Source organism: Anopheles stephensi, chromosome 3, assembly GCF_013141755.1.
Source record: "Anopheles stephensi strain Indian chromosome 3, UCI_ANSTEP_V1.0, whole genome shotgun sequence".
Taxonomy (NCBI): Eukaryota; Metazoa; Arthropoda; class Insecta; order Diptera; family Culicidae; genus Anopheles; species Anopheles stephensi.
In genome coordinates, this window is record NC_050203.1 from 70,367,736 (window position 1) to 70,389,238 (window position 21,503).

Genomic DNA, 21,503 nt, shown 5'->3' on the forward strand with positions numbered 1-21,503 from the left:
GAAGATCTCAAATACAACCACAAACGCATACCTTCTTCTGGACCTTTACCGTACCGGGTGGGAGCCAGGTGCCAGGATCGGTGAAGAATATGCTGCCAAAGTACCCGCCGAATGAGGTCGTTTGAATGAGCTTTTCCAGGCTGGGTTTTTAAAGGAGGATTACGCAGGTGTTGGCAGGGCAGGGTAAATGTGTTTCAGTGCTTGTTCAGTGTTTCTTTCAGTCGGTTGTTGTTCTTTAGCTTTTATCATTACGGTTCGTTTCCGTTTTTGGAACAAGCGTGTTTTGCAGGAAAGATGGAGGTAGGTAGGAGGGTGGCAGAAGGGAATGCAGATGGTAAATTCCATTTACGGAAGTGAAATCACATTGTTAACATTCGGTATCGACACAGGAACGTTTGGACGGGGCATTCCATCGCTCAACATACCAGTGCGAGGCGGTCGGGTTTTTGCTCGGTACTCGGTGGGAAACGGCACAAATGAAGCTAATATAAATAAAACGAATCAAACCGGTTTATTTGAAACCGATCTTTCGAAGCGCATACTGCAGTACGAGTGAGTTCAAAAACGTGACAAAGGTGTACAGAGATGAAAGATCTAGTAAGTCATGGAAATAGCATAACTTCAGGCGTTGATCAATGAATTCGAATTCTTGAAACGAGTTCGAATGATAAACGGCGTCGCTTAAAGAAATAGCCTTCACTCTCTTTTTTTATTTTAAGCTTATTAATTAGCTTGTTAATTCCTTGTTCAAAGTGTGAAAAGAGTCGTGCAATAGGATGTTCGCTAATATTACTAAATTATGTACTGCGATAAATATAACCAATGATAATTTCTTTTCACGCTATTAAAGACATAACACGATAGTTTATAATCCAAATATATTTACTTTTATTAAACCGCTTTTTATCTCACAGTGGTACGCGGATGGTTGATGTACATCCGCCACAAAAAAAAATCATCGTTCGCCTGCACACTGTTGCATACATTCAGGCGAAAGGTGGTTATGTCCCTTCTCTATCGCATTCTGTACTCTGTTGTTGTTGTTGTTGCTGATGTTGTTGTCGTGTCGTTTTTTTTACTTTGCTTTAAATTTCTTCTTTATTTCCTACTCATTTGTTGGTTGACTTTACGAGAAGTACGTCTTTCGTTTATTCTGTGTACACAGTGTGTTTTACCCTCAATTTTCCCCCTCACCGCTATTTGTATTTGGACATGCTTCGTTTCGTTCTTCCGTTTCCTTTCGACGTATCATTTTCCACTTGTTTAGTTGTTTATTTCTTTTATTTACAATTGTCTTCTGACAGAGTGATCGGCAGGATTTAAAACCTTTGCCTCGCTATGAAGAAGGGTTTTAATCCGTTCCGTTTGCGTTAGAAGGAATGCTTTCAGTAGGTTTTTGGTTTGTTTTTTTTTTCTCTGGTTTTAATGTAGTGATTTTTGCTTGTGGCTCTTTTGTTTTTAGTAATACAATCCTTCACCGCTTCACCGGTTCACCGATCTACACTTAGCTAACAGAGTGGGTTTTTTTTGTCTTCCTTTGTTTATCATGTTTTCAACGTTTATTCTTCACAAACAATGTCCATCAAAGATGGGCAAATGGGTTTTACGGTTGGGTTTTTTTGTGTGTGTGTGCATTTTCGCTCGGTTTTAATTTTACATCGCATTCAGCGTCCCTTTTAAGCTTCGCCGTTGAAGTTAAGTTGGAAGTTTGAAAATTATTTGCTTTACGTCTATCGTTTTCCATGCCGGGGGGTAGTTTTTCATTTTTATTTCTGCTGTTGAAAGAATAACTTAAGTTTGAAGTGTTTTGATATAAGAAATTAAACCCAGCTTTGTGATGTTTCTGTTGCACGAAGAATTTAAAGTGAAGTCCTCAGTGATTCACTCGAGAAAATGGGTTCACCGATTCACATAAATTGTGTTTTTTTTTTTTAACAAAATAGTTTGAAAATTAGAGCTGGCTACTGTCTTGAACAGCTGTTCCTTCCTGTTTTTCTGCAACTAGAGCAGAATGTGGTTTTCGCTCGATAGCTTTATCGGTTCGTTCACCTCGAGTTTGCCACCGATGCTTTATTTACTATCTTTTACAAATACCATACAAAGTTACATCAAACGCTACGTTAAATTTGATTTATGCCATTTCATTTACCTATATTTACAGTGTGTTACTTGTGCTTCGGGGATTTTTCCTTCCTTTTCTCCATGCTCTCACACAACGTTTTTGTGGCTCGTTATGCGGATGGTTACTCACCCGAACTACATCAGCTCGGGTAATTACGATCAGATTCTTTACACATACATCACTCACTCACTCACTGGGGGAAAGAACATTCCCGCTTTGCGTAGAGAAGTGGAGCTTGAATTCGGAAACTAAACTGGGCTCGACATTACACTAGTTTGTTTTTAAAGTTCATTCGAACTGGAAGCTGCAGGGAGCAGCTGTTTTTTCTGTCTTGTGTCCTGGTACCGTTACATCCGCTGCACACCGTACATTTCACACTCCGAAATGCACATGCTTTTAATGTAATTTTATGTGTGTTTGTGTGTGCGTGTTTCAGTTTTATTTTCCCTGTCTCACTACCACTTGTACGCCACTGTTAGTTCGCATCCGTGTGTTCTCGTTGTGCAGTGAACTCAATGCATATTTAAGACGAAATTGATGACCTGATATGTTACAATTGCCAGCGGCAGATGAATATGTGATGCCACCAGGACCGCATTTCCATGATCACCGTGTTGCATGGCTGCCGGGTTTTCGCCTGCAGTGCGAGACGGGGTAAGAGCGGAAACGAGTGAGAAAAAGGGGAAGCTTATATGTGACACAGCGCGAAAAGGACTTGGAGTGGGAGGCCGCTACGATTGTCATACACATTTATCGTTTGGCCCCGTTTGTTTGTAAGGATCATCAGGGGATGTAAAGGGGAGGAAAGGATTGGAGAAACGGAGTGAAAACAGGCGAACAAAAGGTGCCGATAACAGTGAGATGATTGTGCGTGATGGCTGTGCCTGTTAATCGAAACGGTGTATTTTTTATGGTTGTTTGAGATGAAAATAATAATTTAAGAGCCTTTTATCGTACGCTACGTATTTTCTGGTTTTAAAAAGTAGTAAAAACGAAAGATTTATCCCAATTATGGATTAATCAAATTTAAAGAAATAGATATGGCATGAATCGGATTTTATTTAAGTCCTTTGCATGAAACCAGAATCAGATTTTTAAGCCTGAAAGTATGCAATTAATAAAGTTCGAAGGAAAGTCTTATGCAAGACAAGAGAATTGTAAAATGTAAAGCATACCTTCAGGCGCATGCGTTGCAGGAAAAAGATCAGAACTGAACAATAATGGACAGATTTATTGTTGCGGGCGAAATAAAATCTTCAGTCGAGCATCCGACTGTCCCAATGTTTTTTTCCAGTCTTTTTTTTACTCATTTTCTCTTCTCTAAAATATAACAATGAATTCTTAAACCCTCCCAAAGTTCAATAAGAAATCATAAATGTGAACAAGGTTAGTGAAATCATGGGAAAATAAAATAAAATACGATCAAAAACGTGAACAAATTTCGCTTCGAAGATAAATAAGCAACAATCCCCAAAAATACAATTCTGTTTTAAATAACTCAACCATTCAACGCTACTTACCGTTCAGAATGTGCACCAGCGTCGATGCAGCTACAGCATTGTTCGAAACACACGAATAGTTTCCCGAGTTGAGTGTATTCGTGTGTGAAATGACAAGCTCCGAGTACCGGTTGTCTGCAGACACAAAAAAGAGCGAAAAAAAGAGGAATGTGTGTGTTTGTTAGCAAAATACGATTACGGTTAGGGCAACGTCAACAAAAAGCTGAATATGTAAATGATAATGCAATGCAGTCGGGCTTCCCCGTACTGGCTGCCCTGCCAGCTCCGGAATTCAACCAAAGTAAACAAATTTTCATTCGAATTGAATCGACATTAAGGGTGCTGATCATCGTTGTTGTTTGGCAGGATAAAATGTTTATGTGAGAAAAATAAATAACATACCCGCCTCCGTGGACACGTTCACGCCCCGGTGTGCATCGTAGTTGATCATGCGATTGTTGTGGTACCAGAATATGTACAACGGTGGCTCATTGCTCTGCACGACGCGACACGTTAACCGCAGCATCGAGCCCGGCTTGAGATACTTTTCCGACGGTCCAAATATTTCCGCTTTCGCCTCTGCGTGCGCAAAGAATGATAAAACACGAGTCAAATTAATAAATTGGAAAAGGAAGTAACAAAAAAAAAAAATGCTTCATAAAACAACACAGCCCTGGGCAGTGAGTGTTTGCTCGAGAAGAGCAAATGAATTTGGACGTTCACGTACCGACCACGTCGAGCTTGACGAAGATTGACGTCGGTGGATGTGTCGAAACCTGACATTCGTAGAGGCCGGCGTCTCGCAACTGCACGTACTTGATCTGCAGTGGCCATTCCTGGTGAGAAACAAAAATGGTGCAAAGGGAAGCGAAGAATAAATCAATCCATCATGGTCATTTGATGGGGCTACATCGGATTCAATCGTTAAAAAGAAATTTCCTTAATTTATGGGTGTGTCATTGCTAAAACGATTTCATTTCAAGTACTTGAACTGCATTGAGAAAGAACGCTTAGTTGCATACCTTCAGGCGTTTTGATTTCTTTGATCTATTTGTAGGATCACGCCAACGATTCTTATTGAAATAATCAAACTATCACGGTTATGTTTACAGCTCAATTCATCTGCAAAGTGTTTTACATCGGCACAGCAAAAAAAAAATGGTTCATTTGATTGAAATTACCAGCGTATAAATAACCTTTGCCCACCATTATTGTGGCATCATGTTTCGCATCATGCTTTTCTAGCCGGAAAACGACAATAAACATCAATCCTAGCGTTGGCAGTAGAGTCAGATCCGAGGCCGTTCAGCATGCCGTCCCGCCATCGATCGAACGGTCGGTCGGTCGGTCATTATTGGCCGGGTCCGATCGATACGAAAGGCGCTCACTGATAGGGAATGCCGGTCACGACTTAGCACGCTTAATAGTGGCGGCTTCAAACGTTGACCGATGGGACATTATTTCGCTCCACGCCTTCCCGGCGGGACGTGTGGTCTTTCTTGTTAGGTTTTTTTTTGTTGTTGTCGTTTCTTCCCATTGTTGCTGTTTTGCTTCTCGAGCCGCTTGATTCGCCCAAGGACAACAACGAAGCCACCACCAGGCAGAAGGCGATAAAAGCAAATTTTATTGACCACCGTTGCGCTCACAGGAAACGATAGAAGGTGAACGAATCCGAGAATTAGCCCAATTGGGCTCGCCCTGGGTACGCGCGTTCCGTCCCAGTCGTTTAGGGAACTAATGGTTCGGCACGGTACGGGGGCCCACATACACCCGGACCGAAAATTGGCCACACGAAGTTTTGCGTGCTTTGGGGGCGTAAAGCAGAAAACAGAGGAACCAAAAAATAAACGCATAACGAATTCATCTTCTTTCAATGCTTCCGGTTCCGTGTTTGGAGGTTGGAGGAAAAAACAACATCTCTCGCTGCATACCATAACCTTATCCGAAGCAAAACACCACGTACACAAGCTCAGTAGCCGTCCTGCGCACCTTGCCCCAATGCCAACAATCACAAAGTTAGTCCCACTGGTACCTGTAGCAAATTCAGCAGCAAATCGTGCTTGAATAGAAGGAGCACGTTTTTTTCTGTTGCTTTTTTGTTGCCTCGATTTCTCTAAACACATACAGTCCCGACGGAATCTGCTTGTCTTTCGTCACGAAACCTTTGCCGCTGGGTAATTACCAGCTACGTTTGAGCGACGTGCCAAAAACAAATAGGCTACAAAATGTTTTCGTACATCCGTGTTTTATCGTCGCGATAGGAAGCCTTAAACGAAGTGGAACATTTCCTACGGGAGGCTAAATGTTTAAAAATGGAAGCGAAAGTAGATGGTAGAGATTCTGTGGGAGTTTGCGGGGAAGTGATCAGGTAACATGTTTTGAATTTTTCCCGTAAGGAGAAGTTTAATTATGTACAGTAGTTGATAAACGAATGTCTACAGTTTGAAGATAAATATTAAATGAAATTTGAGATGGAGACGCATGGTCGTTCACTGTATTGATCTGGCTGTGTACGTGAAAAAAATCTCTTACTTTTGAAGTAAATAGTAATGTAATAAAATTAATGTTCATATAAAGCTTTTAAAATCTTAAAAATAGTTAAAGTATTGGATAAAAATCGTTATAAATATAAATAAAAACAGCAAATAAAAAAACTACATTTTAACGATTTAAAGGCTAGTAATTAGTCTAATCTAAATTAATGTAATCTAAATTTAATCTAATTTAAGACTAATAATAAGTGAGAGAATTTCACTTGCAATGCTCTGTAATCTGCAAAATTTATTTTTCAAGGCAGGCCTTTGATCTCTATTCAACAGCTGAATTTTCTAAAGCGGCAACGTGACAGGAGGTGTTCGTTTTGTTTGGATTTGTTTGGCGCGGTTGATAGAATTCATTGAATTCCAGAACACAATCACGCTTACAAATGACACCACAAAAGCTCTAACCTGGGAGGGCTTATTAAAACCGGTTGGGCTTGTTAAAATTGCTTCAAATAAAATCGATCCGGTGAGGCTTTGCAGGAAGCAAAGGTTAATTAAGCGAGCAGTGAATAATTGTTCAGCTCGTTCAGTTCGACTGTGGAAACGGAGGGGAGTGTCGAGTAACGGTGAGTTAAAAGAACATACCTTTTTTCGTAATCGTTTTTTTTCTTCCTAACAACAATTATATGGAAAACAAAAAGCAAGCGGAATTTAATTGGATGTTGTTCGAAGGAACAGTTGAACAGGTGAACAGAACAGTACTTAGCGGTTAAATTATTTAACTTAATTGCGCTACAAAACATTGCTCCGTTAGCTGTCGAATCGAAAGCTTCTTCGGTTACGCGAACCATTTGGATTGTTGATTTGCGCTGGCTCATCACTCAACGGTGGTATCCAGTTCCTATTGCCATTCGCTTTGCGTATGTGTGTCTGTACCGTGCTCGACGGATGGATAGTATAATTAACGAGGGCCGAGTCTGGCCCGGCACTCTCACACGGGCAAAATTTATTACAACCGATTGACGGTGAATGATGGGCGTACGGTTTCCGCCTCGGTGCAGCTGCGGTTTCGGCAGCTAATGCATGCCGGATGCCCGAATGCATCGTGTACGTCCATCTGCCTCGGCTGCGGAGCAGTGGTGCAACGATGATGCTGATGATCGGGATGATGATGATTGAATTTGCACGCGAGTGCGGACGGTTATGGCAAGAAACACTAGGGACTGGTGCATAATGTAACCGAGGTGAAGAAGAATTCCGCACATTCGGTGCTCAATTGAGTGCACAGTGGTATGAGTGTGGATCAAAATTAAGATTTTTTAGTTGCAATATTTTAATTTTGAACCAAGTTGTTTAGAATAAAACTTAAATTAGACAAAAAAGAGTTCTTAAGAACGGTTCAGGTAAAATACTTGATTTTTGAATTTAGTTTCATGCTTGGCTCTGCTTTTGATTGTCAGAGTCAGCCTGAATGTATGCAATAAAGGTTGGTTTTACATGTTAGTTTGAATAAATTTTGCAGCTCCAAACGTCGAATGGCGTTCCACCAATTCACCAAGCGAAAATGCTTTGACGAAAAGTGACTTTCAAAAATCATTATCCCATCCAAAAGTCATTCCCACTGTGCAGTACACGCTAGCGACGGGACATTCCAAATGGCGCGATATCGAAAAGTGAGTGAGACCACAAACCCGGAACGCTGACATGAGTGCGTGTGTGGGTGTGTGTGCGCGCTTTTCCTGCAAGCATTCACTACACTCGAATAACCCAGCCGTGCTCACAGTGCCGGGCAACGCTTGCATCGGACACAAAACGTTGGCGAAACGGTGCTGAAATGTTCAATTGCATCTGCGACGAGCGCACTCAACATGCCCGTTAGACAGGATGGGTTGATTGATACGGTAGCTCCCGGTTGGTGATGAAATCAAATGTGTTTGTGTGTGTGCGATGCATAAGAAGGCACTGGGCAAGGCGTTGCCTCACAAGTGGGCTGGCCCCACAAGTCTAGTGTTTTGAACGAGTTTAAGACTTAAACCACTTGTGCTGTACCAGCCCGCGTTTAAATGGATTCAGATGAATTGCTTAAATTTCTACGAAGAGGAATTGGTTGGTTGGATCGAGGCAAGAAAAAAAAAAAAACAAACCAACATAAAACGGTACCAACCAAAGCGAGTGACGTACTAAGCCTTGCGTCGTTTAAAAATGACTTCCCATCTGTTAGACGTCCCGGGCGTTCGGTGTAAGCCAACCTTTTCACATCTTTCATCTGTCTCAAGTCATGAATAATTTAAGCTCACCGTCACTTATCGCTATCAGCGTATTGGCTTGCTGAACGTACACACGCACACCGACATGAGAGGAGAGAGAGAGAGAGAGAGGGAGAGTGAGAGCAGCAAGCTCAGCGTCTTTTTCCTTGAAGAGCACTTAATGCCAGCCAACCAGCCAAGTGTAATAATTTCGTTTGTTGCAAACGCATTCTACCGTAGTTCATTCACACTACGGTCGGTGCAGGTTTGCTGACGCGATTGTGGAGAACGATTCGGTGGAGGACGCTTACGCACGCACGAGCAAACGGGATCCTTGAGCAAAAAGACAAAAAAATAGACGACAGTACAGTCTTCTCCGAGGAGGGAAGGCTATTCGTCAACTTAAACTGCGGTTTGAGCAGAGAAGCATTCTGGCAGAGTCGTGATGGAGAATAAGACAACTCATTAGCATGAATTTGATATGAAGAGCAGTAATTGTAGGCATTTTGACTGGCTGATTATGATAAGTATGTCTAATTAGAGGGTAATTTATTAATTGTATTATTTTATACACTATTATATGACGTGTTGTGTACGCTTATAGTTCTAAATAAGGCTTCGGCTAAGCTAACCTTAATTTTAATCCAAAAAATGTATTACTATTATCGATTGGTAGAATACTTTATTTTTATATGATAGTTTTAGTAGCATCATGATTATTTATTTAAGCTAAGCAATATCTCTGGTGTATTAGTATGCCTGTATGGAATATTTTCATGATAGTTTGAATCACACATTTTCCTCAGTCAAGTTGCATCCTTAATAAAATGTTATAAATTTAATACAAACTTGATACGAGTTAGTCCCGCACTTGGTCCTCCCAATTACTTTATTTCCGGTTACTATTTTAACACCAAACATCTATGTAGAAGCATCGCTTACAGCACCCGAACGAGAACAGCAACCCACCACGAGGACAAACCGTATGATTCCATCCAATGCAATCCGTTTCCCGTTCCGGCACGTTCCTGAAGGATGCCTCTTAAAATCCCATCGGTAGTTGCACATAAAACTCGATTTACGCTCTTACAAGCAACCATGTGCTTCACAGGACGAAGAAGGGGAAGACAAAAAGGGAAGGAAAATCACGCCCAGAATGATGGAGCCCGAAACCGAAATGGGGTAGTAAAAATTGTTTACGGACACCCGCATCCGGGTGACACCTAGACCCTTCAACCGTCGAACCCCAGCAAGGAGAGCTTCGAAACGGGTGATGCGAGATAAGACGTCAGCAAATTCTAAGTTTCGTCTCACCGTTTGACATGCACCCCCAGAAGTCACTTTGATGATGAGGAATCTTTTTTTCTTTCTTCCTGTGCCCTGAAAGCGACCACACTTGTGTCACTTGTAGTTGAAGTGTTTTCGCCTGGGTCGTGGTGTACTTTTTTCATTTCCCAATGGAATCGTCACATCAGACGGGGAGCGTTGCTCCGCAGAGTTCTTAGCATGATCAAAGAATCGTCACAGGCGTCAGGCTTGGCGCTTGGGTGTTTTTGCTCACACACACTCATACATTCCGAGTATCGTCACCGCATGAGCGTAGTTTAAGGTGACGCTTAGTGGGCATTCAACGCAATCTTAAATTCTATTTCATTTGATACTTCCTTCAACGTAGTTTGTTGATTTAGGCAGCGTACGAAACTCAATCAAAAGTAATTTAGAAATGGAGACGCATGGTCACTCACTCCTTCCATATGGCTGCGTACGTGAAAACTTCCCAAATGACCCACGCTCCCCCCACACTTACCTCTGTATCCTCCGAATGGATGATGTTAAACCGTTCGTCGCTACTGTACGTGGTGACACCGATCGTGAGCAGGTGATAATCTTTCCGCCTGATCCATGACACCTAAACCACACGCAAGCAACACACGGATAACATCATTAATGAGCCAGCTTCACACCAGGTTCAATGCATCAACGAAACGGAAGCTAATACTCACCACACCTTCGCCGATGTTACGCACCGCACACGGCAGCACCGCTATCGATCCGACCTGGGACGCGATGGTCGTGTGGTTATCGGTTTCGAAGTACATCTTGCTGAAATTACCCTCGGATGTGGTCGTCACATCGCCACCCTCCAGCCGATGACCGCTCGGTTCCACCTCGCTCGATGCACCCTTCGCGTTGGAAGATTTGCCAGAGCTCACCTTACTGCTGCTGCCCGAGAATCCCACCGGTACCTTCTGACCCGGACCCACCTTACCGCCGGACTCCATGGCATGGCCACCTTCGGCAAGTATTAGATTGGCGCTAGTGATTTTACTAAAACTACTGCTCGCTCCACTACCGCTCGGACCCACGACCACCTGGACCAGTGCCGGTGTGATGGTTGTGTGTGCGTTGATGCCATCGGTACCAGACGCCCACCGGGATGTCGGGAGCGAATCGTAGACGCTGGTACTAGTGATACTACCTTTACTGCTAATAGCGTTACTACTACTGCTAGCCGGACCACGCTTGCCGGTCCCTAGCCCTCGACCACCGTCGATCGCACCCGACTGGGGCAAGGTCTCCCGGAGTGCACCCGAACCCAGCAGCGGGAGCGTTTTGCCCCGGGAGCTGTTTGGACTTTCCTGCACGAGTGCTTCGAAACGGGGCAGCGTTTCGATGGAAGGAACTGTGGCTGTGGGTGTGGAGTAGGGTCCACCAGCGGTGCTGGCGGGACTCGTACTTTCCAGCCAACTGCTGCTACTGGGGATGGTGTTGGTGGTGGTGGTAGTGCTGCTGGTAGTGGTCGCTGTGCTGGTGGTACTGGTGCTGGTGCTACTGGTGGAAGTTATTAAACCTGGAAACGAAATGAATGAAAAAAGTCAAGTTTAAGACGAATCAAATCAAATCAAATGTAATCAAATTTTAATAAAAACTCTCTCAAGTAAACATTAAATTGAAATTAAAATTTAAAGCTCTTCAATTCCTAATTACATTTGTAGATTGTTTACTATGAATTTCATTTAAAACGCTATCAATTTCAAACCCTAGCACTATGCTTCCTACAAAACCCTAGGCAAACATTAATCACCGGGACGTCTCTGGGAGCAGCTTCATCCTTCATACCCATGATTGCATATTTTCATTTCAATTAGTTACTCTTCCCTACTTGCGCTATTACTCGTCTGTCCAACTCGCGAGAAAAGTTGCGTTAATTGAAATAAATCTTACACGATCCTAGGTACGCGAACAGTCGCTTGCAGAGTCATACCGGGAAGACTGAAGAGCCCGTAACAATATCCTCATCGATCATGGAGCGTCAAGCTATTAAAGCGCACGGTTAGGGTTGTTTTTGTTTCCCTGACAAACCCAACCTTTACTATGCCGGCCGGCCGGTGAGCGTAATTTTGTTAAGTAGTAAGTATTTTGTGCGTTTCGGTGGCTGTGCTAAATTTTTCAATTAGGCAAGCAATTTTCACGCAAACTTTTTTGGTTGCAGAGGTGCGGAAGATAAGAAATAGGTGGGAGATGTGAAACGAGAGGCTTTACCAGCCGTTATCAACATTCTCTGTTGATGATGGAGTGGCAAACATTTTGAAATATCGCTTCAAGTGAGCGCATGAGATTCTGTTTTAAATATATCAAATAAACCCCATTTTTATTGAATAAAACAAACAAATTAAAATGATTGCATACTTTTGGGTTCTGCGAGTACTGTTTTACTTGCAATCCAATCACTACCTCTTGAACAGGAGGCACACAAAATCGGAAATAAAAGCATTCCACACAACCCACGATAGTTGTGATACTCAGCAAAAAACTAAAAACATTGATCATATAAATACTTATTGTCTTGATTACCTGAAGTCAATATTAAATACTACTGATTTGAGAGCAAACTTTTGTTAAGCTACATTGGTCTAAACCGTTTTCAACTTAATTCCATTACGGCAATTGATTCTTGTGGATTTCATGTCTGAAAGTATGCAATTCATTTTGTCCAACGTCTCAAGCTTGTACTTTGGAATGCTAACGAGTATTTTCCTAGCTATTGAATACATTCAGGCGTATGAAGTTCACACACGAGAGGAAAAGCAATAAGGCCCCACCTGTCTTTGTAATGTTCCTCGAAAGCGAAACGGGATGTTTCCCATTTTCAACTAAGTACTAAAATTTATTTCACCCAAAGTTCACAAGTATACCCAGTCGATTAATTGAAACTCAAAACATACACACGAAAATTGCGTACCGCTTCATTCCCGATTCTTGTAAAAGATACGCTTTTCTGCAGTAATTTAATAGAACAGGAGGAACAAATACTGGAAACACAAACGCATGTTATTTCAGCGAACTCATAGACGTTGTATGATGAAATTATGAGCCCACTCTTGCTGCTCGTTCCATGTCCATATCGGAGAACACAAAAAAACACACACACTTTTCCACAAAGCGAACCTTTGCCCATCCCAGCCGAGCGTCCGATTCTGCTGATTCGGGATGCGCTCAATCAGGTTTTGCACAAATTTTCAACGGAACTCATTCGGATCTTGACAAACCATCACCAACCAGCTCCACCCGCAAAATCGAAATGGAAGACGAAATAAAACACAGCAAACTTGCCTGTCTCTGTTGGTTAGATTTCGGTTTGGACGATCTGGTGGGGGGAAATTTTTATTGTTTCCCCCTCCATCTCCACAGTGTTACATTTGGCAACACTTTACCCAACACGAAAGAAGTAAACAAAACGGGCAAACCATTTCTGTGTGCCTGTGTGTGTGGGGGTGGATAAGTGGGAAAGCTCTTTTCACTTGCGCTCCAACCCTAGGCTCATCCACGCTACGGGATGATCCCGTACAGCTCTATTCTTGATAATCGATGAAATGGAAAATTCAATTTCAGCAAGTACTAACTCGACAGAGGGCTTGACTGTATTTTTTTTTTTGTGTGATTTAGCTAGGAAGTTTTTTTTCTCTTTCTTTCTTCGTCATTCTGTCAGATCTCCGGCGATGATGATTGTCGAGCGGTGTTGGCGACTGGCAAGAAATGTCCTGCTTCGAACCTCAACGATAGCCCTGACGGGCGGAAACCCATTTTGAGTTTCGGCTCGGTATTGTGTGGGTTCTCTCGCATCATTGGGACGATTTTTGACGATAGAGAAGTGTAGGACTTTATTTTATTGTTATCCGGCCCTGGGTTCCGTACGGACTGGATCGTCCATGGAAAGGAACAAATTTTCCAGCACACACACACACATACACACAAAGCGTTCATGCCCGAGCATTGATGGCATGATACTCGGATGTCTGTCGATCGCTTTCAACAGTAGCTTCTAATCCGGTGCCCAAGAACAGTTTGGAGGATTGTCTCGTAAAATACACATACACACTCTCATACACCAAATCCCATCAAATAGTATATCCGGTGTGCAGCGAACGATGCCGACGGAGAGAGAATCGTCCTTAAAATTCGCAGAATCCATTTTTTAATCATTGTAACGTTATGGAAAACTGTCACTGGTTCGACTTTGACGAAATGGAATACTCGGAAGCTGGGTGTTTCTGGCTGAGTACACTTCATCACCAGGCACCAGCAGCTGTCAGTTCTGTTTCATTGGACAGTGTGGTGGGACGATACATCATTGGGTCGTTGGTGGTGACAAGTAGCAAAAAAAAAAAAAAAAAACAAAACGAAAAAATCTCTAGTAAACGAACAATCCTCAACAATCACAGACAACAGTTTGTGTTCGTTCTCGTTTTTTTTAGCTAGCAGTTAACTCAATTGCGTGTCGGAGGTGCGATTCATTTTTATTTCCAAGAATTATCCTGGAATAAGCTCCCCTTCGCTAGTTCCTTTCCAGGAGGATAACCTGTATTAAGGTGAGAGCCTGGTAAATCCTGGAAAAAGAACTCACCCACACACACACACACACACACCCATCCCCAGTTTGACACATTTCGTTGATTGTTTTGATTGCATTACGTTATTTCTGTCCCATGTTGTCTTCCGTTTTCATTCTTTCTTTTTCGGTTGGTAGATGATTTCATCACTAGACAGTTTTTACTCCGATGATGGTTTAGATTACTGCTAAGCCTTGGTAGCAAAAAAAAAACAAAAAAAACCGTTGTGACGCCGTATTTGAGCGGAAAATTGATTACCTACGGTGTGGAAAGAAGGAGAGTGAGAGAGAAAAAACCCCCACTGCTCGATTGGACTTATTGGATCAACTCGAGTGGAAGGATAAAACTGTCTTTACTTTCTTTGTCGCACGACCTTGGGAATGAATTTTAAAAATATTGACCCAACATCCATGACCGTTAAACTTAACGAAGCATTGCCGCCTTTCCGGCGCACGTGCTGTCGTCACAATCATTTAGTGTGAGGAGCAATAAAAAAACAAGACACAAAGAAGAGGCGAAATAAACAATGGGAACAATTGGCCACTTACTGCTTCCAACGCTCGTAGACTCTAAAATGATGAAAAGCGTGCACCATTTTGTCAGCTGCGTCAGTCGTCGTCGATCCAGGCTGGTGATCCGTCTGCTACTGCTGCTACTGCTGCTGCTGCTGCTGCTGCTACTGTTGTTGCTGTTGCTGCTAAACATTGGTCCGGTTGGGTGACCGTCGGAAGTGGGCGATCTCTGCGTGTCGGTAGGCCTACGAGGATGTGGCTCGCTCTGCTTTGCACGGGCACCGTCTTCGGTCTTTCCACAATATCAACCGTGAAGGATTTCGTGCTATTCTGCTATCAAGAGCCTTCGCTTTTCGTCTTAACAACGTTTGTCTGTATCTGCACCTTCTGGGTACGAACTGCAGGAGGCAACCGTTGGAGAAATGCGGGACCGAATGAGAGAGAGAGTGTGTGTGAGAGAGAGAGAGCGATAGCTAGAAGGAAAGACGCGGGAGTACACTGCACAGGAAGTCGTCGCTACCGTCGGCCGACTAGCCGCAGCGTGTCAGTGCTCTCGGACGACCTGAAGTAGTCGTTCGTATCCAGTTCGGTGGATCCATTGTGGAAAAGCGGTTGGAAAATTGGTTTCTTCGGCAGTCTTCTTAATCGTGATGCTGTCGGTGAGTGGCTCTAGTTATTTGCTTCCTCTTTTTTTTTTTTGAGATTTTTATCTCGTTTCACAATGATGCATGTGGCGCTTTTCACATTTCAAACTCTGCTACATGCCGTGGTTGATGACGTCAGCGGTGTTGGGATCCGGTTCGTAGCTGGAATTAAATGGATTGAAGTGAAGAGAAAGCTTTTATTAGTAAAACATGAAGAAATTGATTTTACCAGGCATATTAGGGAATGTTTAAAGGTATACAGTTATAAACTCTAGAGATCTTGGGTTGGTGTAGCTTCTGGTAGAATATTTTGTAGAGTTTAAGTATGATTATTTTTATTTAATTAATATTTTCACACGCTCTCAAATTATTGAAATATTCCGCTTTTTTATTGATTTTATAGTTTGGATGGATTATTTTGATAGTGGCTAGCTCGATTTTCCTAAAAAATCTTAATTTATTATTTGATTGCAGTTATCCTTGTACGTTGAGAGCCTCAAAATTCGTCTAGACAAATTTACATCTCTCTTTTGATAATATGAACCACCTTTTTGGTGGTTAGATTCTCAACAGTCTAAAGAATTGTTTATTAACCGAGACGGATTGCTCGGAAGACTATATGAAGTGCAATCAAGATTTTTCGTAAAATTATGTAAGTTTTGTATGGCAATATACCAAACTCCGTCAGAATTTTGAAGAGAGCATTCAGTTTGCGCTGCGAGCTGAGCTTCGTGTATACCGCCTTTCAGATAGATACACGATATCTGAGCTTTTGCAGGGTTAGACGCGCATATTGAGTTCTGATGATCGATAACATAAGATATTGCAGAGGTTTCAATATTGGTCATGAGATTCAGCTTGAATATAATTTTGCTATTCTTCAGCTTTAAAAATGTTTGGGCCATCCAAGCACACCCAGAATAAGGTACAATTTTACGCTTTGGAAAAGGAAATGCCTCCCAATTATTGATCGACAGAGCCCGTGCGATCTTTCTATAACTTCAGCCGGAATAGTTCAAGACGTGTTTAAAAAAATCCCTTCAAATTTCATTTCAAATTTAATTGAGGCTGCCCATGTTTGAAACATAACTTAAATGAACTAAGAAAAATCAGTCACTAGAATTCTGGTTCACGAGTGTCTTTGAGCCAGATTTTTACAAAACCATACTTCTACTACTTTATTTTGAAGTCTTATACAGTTTGTTTAAATAAGCATCCACATTTTATGTACATCTCTGAACTTTGATCGTACATTTTTTCTACGCTAAAAATAATTTTCTGCTTGTGCAAAACGTGGATCAAAGCACACAAACTTGACCGCCACCAATTTTCCTAAATCATGCCCTTTTCACTGGTCAGTTTTCTTAGGATCGTATTTGCACTAGATCCTACCCCTCGCTTTTGCTGCAGTTAACACATTTTCAGTTCCACTTTCAAGCTTCTCTAGCAGCTTGGGTGAAGAAACACAGCCTGTTCATTAACTTCCATCCGTCCGAATTGCCCGGCGGCAGTTTTATCCCACGAATCCGCAATGGAAAGGGAGAAATTCAATTCTACCAATCTACGCTTGCTCCAAACATTTGGTGAGGAGTGTTGGGTGGTGTTTTGTAGGCCGTAGCCACAGACAATCGCATCACTCGTCCATGAGCTCTATTTTCGGATGCTTCATTCCAAGAAAGCTAAACCTAAAATTCAATGTCGAAGCTTGTTAAACTGGAGAAAAGCGAAAGATTTTTTATGAATTTTAAAACCACCCCACCTACGGGATGGAGTGGTTGGGGAAAGTTGGTCAAGGAAGTGGAAAAAATACACCATAAACCAACCCAATCCAACCTCGGCAGTAACACGTGCAACTTTGTCATCAGGAAAAAATAAACAACGACGTGGCATTAGTTTCGACATTCTCGGTATTGTTGCTACTCTGCGCTGTTGCTTTTTTGTTTCAACAATGTTTGGTGATTGTTTTTGCTCCTTCTCTCGTTTGTTGTGTCTGTGCGGTGTGCGTGTGGCTGGGCACACCGTGATTCGGCGATACGTCAGCTCAGATTACCAGGATTTGTTATTGTTGTTGTGTTGTTGTGTGTTGAGATTTTTTCTTTCTCTTCATTTCATTCCACGACATTAAAAGCCTGCAAACTGCATAAAAAATATTATAAATACATGCCGTTGGGTTTGGATTAAGGATTATGATATTGGATGAAACAGCGTCCCCGGGTTGGGGAGTCCCTGCTGTGTAGTTCCCGGAAGGGACGGTCTTTGTGTGTTTGTGCTGGCGAGATTTAGTGTTGTTCCCTTAAATCAAAATGGAAATTATAAATCTGAGTTTTTGCTGTCCCGGTTTTTCGTTCATCCAATCTACTTCTGGCGCTTTTTATTACCTTGATGCAGTTCCTTTCCCCAGTCTTTTGTTATATATTGTCTACCTGTCTGTGGCTTATTTTTTCCCAAATCCTGGGCAAATACTGCTTAGAGTTCTTGTGAGAAAAAGTGTGTCACTTTTTATGACACAAAACACGCTGAAGAACTTTCGCAAGGTCGCCAGTGAGCCAGAGGTGACGTATATTAATTGCACCTGTTCTCAAGGTTCGCCGCACAGCATTGGTACGTCCCCGGGCACGTGATGGATGAGCAGCCCTAACCGAGCAAGCGTAAAGCGACCGTAAAAACCGAAACTCTTCAGCGACGTGTCTTGCTGATTATGCTATCTCCCAGCACAAAAGGAAACACACCACAAGATCGACGCAAAACCCCTCTCACGCACAAACACACAACACGAGTTGCGAACTAATTAAGTCATCCATTGTCAAACAACGTCTTGGACAGGCAGTCAGCCAGCACCTCTGGCCCACCATTTTGACCCACCCTACGTTGTCGGGTTCGGTTGAAAAATGTCCTTCCCGATTATGGAACCCGGGGATGGGACAGAAGAAAAACTTTTCCACCCGCCTTTGTCTAACTCATCGTCTCTCGATCTCGTTCTCGACATCAACCTTGTCGTTTGGAAAACGATAAACAAAGCACCTGTGCCGGTTCCGATCGTTCGGTCGGTGTGTGTGTGCTGTTCTCGGCACGTCACCATACCATTGCCGAAAATTGCCACTCATTAGTCAAACTCGACAACTTTGATGCGTCGTGCAGGCGTCGTGAAGGCACGCCGTTAGTTGCTCGGGGAGGAGGACATTCCACTGGTTTTTTTAGGATGTTACTGTACGGATTCACTTTTTTTCCTCCATTATCTTGTAGCGGTGACATCTCCATAAATCAAACACCTCGCTTGCGAAAAATAATGATCCAATTTCGTCGCTTTACGCTGCCGTTACGCAATGAACCGGAAACCGGAAAACTGATGAGCAAGCACGCGAATCGAACTTGGATTGGCATTTACGGGAAGAGAAGTTGTAGAAATTATGTGCTGGGTAGCATTTTTGAGCTAAGGTAATGGGTTTGGAGTTCATGATGTATCTCTTGTTGAAGTTCGCTTACAATAAGTTAGGAATCGCGGTAATGGCTTCTTAAGTACAGTCTGAGTTTGAGACTTGTTTTGATAACGGCGATGGATCCAACAATCATACCAAGAAGACCTTCAATACTTGTAAAACTAAGATTACAAGAAACAATCAAGACTCAAAGACGTAGGAATAATCCTTTTGAACGACAAGGTTTCTTGTTCAAGTTTTTGAACTCACTTAGAGCCTTTTTTTTTTGACATAAGACCACAAGGACCAATTAGCCCAATATAGAGAGTATGAGGGGTGGCCCGGTGGTAGATGCCACAGCGGCACCGGTCTTCACACGGCAGGACCGCCGTTCAAGTCTCATCTGGGCCGCTCCCCTGTAGTGAGGACTGGCTATCCAACTACGTGGTATCATTAAGTCTAGTAGGCCAGAAATGGCAGGCATGACTTAAGGGGTCGTTTGGCCAAGAAAGAAGATGAGGAAGAATAAGAGTATAGAGGGTATAATGTGCTTTATTATAAACTATTTATTAAGTTTATAACAATGCTACAATCTCCCAACTTACCTCTGATCTTCCTTAGCATTTCAGTAAATTTTGAGCTAGCTTTAGAGTTCATAACATTTCAGTGCTCTTCTAGGCGATGATATGATAGTCTCATAAAGATAATCCTTCCAGCTCTAGTGTTCTATCCCTGTTTTCTAATATGTAAGTCAAAGCTAAGCTGAACGTGAAGATGAAGACTTCATGCTGATCCGATGCCTTGCTGAGTAGCAAAAATTTGGCAATGCCTGTTATTATAAAAGGCTTCGCATTTTGGAACACTAAGGGACAAGAGAAAAACTTCTGAATTAACAGTTTTCTCGATGAAAACCCAGTTTTAGTACGATCGACCTAACATTTGCATATAAATAGAGCTTTCTCTTTCGACAAATTCATAAAAGGGAGCATAGGAGAGATCTTTCCCCACACACGACCATATGATCCACAATTGTTTCATACTCATCATCACTTGTCAAAGCTTCCCAAAAGACACCCAGTTTAAGTGAACCCACTGAAAATGGCAGCTCATTACGGCCGTAGGGAACCGGGCCGTTTGCACACACTTTAGAGAAGGATTCAAAATTAACACGAACCTCAGTAATGTACAGCATTCGCTCTAATGAGCTGTTGTCAGCTGCCTAATTTGCTAATGCCTTCCAGAACCAGAGCAGTGAAGTGTCGGATGAGCTCGTCCGCCATTTCGAACCCACTCGCACCTCCCCGTCCCCGCCCGGAAAAAAGCTTATGAGCCCGGACGACATCTAACAATCTGTAAATGAACTTTTAACGACCGAACATTGGCGCCATCGGTCGGCTGTGTCTGTGAAAAGTCGAAAGGAAACGGCTCATCATCCGGATGGATCCTTCACCGAAGTTCCTTTTTCGGCAGCCCGGCTGACGTACCATCCCTGTCAGCTTTCACTTTCAATTAGCAGCATTACTCGGGCCCGACTTCCGCCGTCTGCCCCTTGCCCCACCATTTCTCTTAAGCGGCGAATCCTCCACCTTCAGGCACGAAAAGGATGTAAAATAAAAACAGAAAACGATGGCCACCCTTTCCGACTGAAGAGCAAGCTAACCATCAAACGGTGCGCGTCAATCGTGAACAATTGGTGCTGTCATCTTTCTTGATTAACTGCTCATTCCTTTGGAAGCCCTTTTTACACGATCTCCGTAGCTCCAGCTCGTGCTGGTGCCTGTTGGTCCGGATTTCGCATAGCTCCAGCACACCTCCGTTAAAATGTGTTTCTCCCAATCAGCTCGGGGTGTCGGAAAATGTCCGGAAACAGATTTCAGGCGCCTTGCACGCCGGTGAGTTGGGGATTTGCTTCTCCAGAGACTGGGAACGTTTTGCTTTGCCTGGAGTTGGTGGAACCGTCCGACGAGGTGAGATCGTTTTCCGAGAAAATTGTCCCCCAAAGACACCATCCGGATGACCTCCCACTCACACCCCTGTGTACCCCTTTTTGTCATGATTTCATGGCCGGGGCATTAACACCACACGAAAGTTAGCAGCTTGGTTTTGCAACTTTGTTGCTATGTCTCCAAGGTGAAGATATCCCATTTGCTGCCATCATCACCAACCAAGTCTCTGGCTCCTTTCCTTCCCGCTAGTTGTCGTCCCGTAGCTTCCACCCAGTCCAGTTCCGGGGTGTGTTTGTGTGAACAGAGAGCAAGCCGGTGTGACACATGAAGAGCGAGACAAACATAATTAATCAAAATAATAAAGTCGTCACATAAATTTCCTTTATGATTACACAACATAATGAAGGTGGTTTGGGGTGGCTCGATGGTGGGGTACTTTTGGCGGAAGAGCGACCGAGCTACGACAGGGTCGGGCGTCCTACATCTCCAATTTCCCTCGGTCCGGATCAGGGAAAACGCCCGGCCGATTAAGTGATGTTGAGATTTGTTTTTGCTTTCGGAGAGACCGGAGAGCTGACTCGTGCAATGTTGGCACTTTTGCTCTTTTGCTTCTTCCGTGTTTTATGCCCCAAACCGTTAATGCCCAAGCGTTCGTTGTCTTCCGTTGCGCTCGCCATCTTGGGGGATGTTTTCTTACCCAAGACACAGCACACACCAACACAGGCGTCCCACGCGAACGAAGTA

At 43.0% G+C, this 21,503-nt stretch overlaps 1 protein-coding gene across 5 annotated transcripts in view; it reads right to left on the reverse strand.

Annotated features, from left to right (window-relative positions):
* Positions 1 to 864: 864 nt before the first annotated feature.
* Positions 865 to 21,503, reverse strand: part of LOC118512546 (uncharacterized protein DDB_G0271670-like) — a 42,955-nt gene continuing 22,316 nt past the window's right edge. For all 5 annotated transcript variants that reach the window (XM_036057123.1, XM_036057122.1, XM_036057121.1 and 2 more), the window contains exons 3-9: positions 14,790 to 15,559; positions 10,354 to 11,201; positions 10,158 to 10,259; positions 4,349 to 4,457; positions 4,024 to 4,200; positions 3,643 to 3,756; positions 865 to 2,759 (exon numbers count right to left, since the gene is read on the reverse strand). In XM_036057123.1, the coding sequence (XP_035913016.1) occupies positions 2,635 to 2,759; positions 3,643 to 3,756; positions 4,024 to 4,200; positions 4,349 to 4,457; positions 10,158 to 10,259; positions 10,354 to 11,201; positions 14,790 to 14,946 (1,632 nt within the window). In that variant the 5' untranslated portion in view covers positions 14,947 to 15,559 and the 3' untranslated portion in view covers positions 865 to 2,634. The remainder of the gene's footprint in view (positions 2,760 to 3,642; positions 3,757 to 4,023; positions 4,201 to 4,348; positions 4,458 to 10,157; positions 10,260 to 10,353; positions 11,202 to 14,789; positions 15,560 to 21,503) is intronic.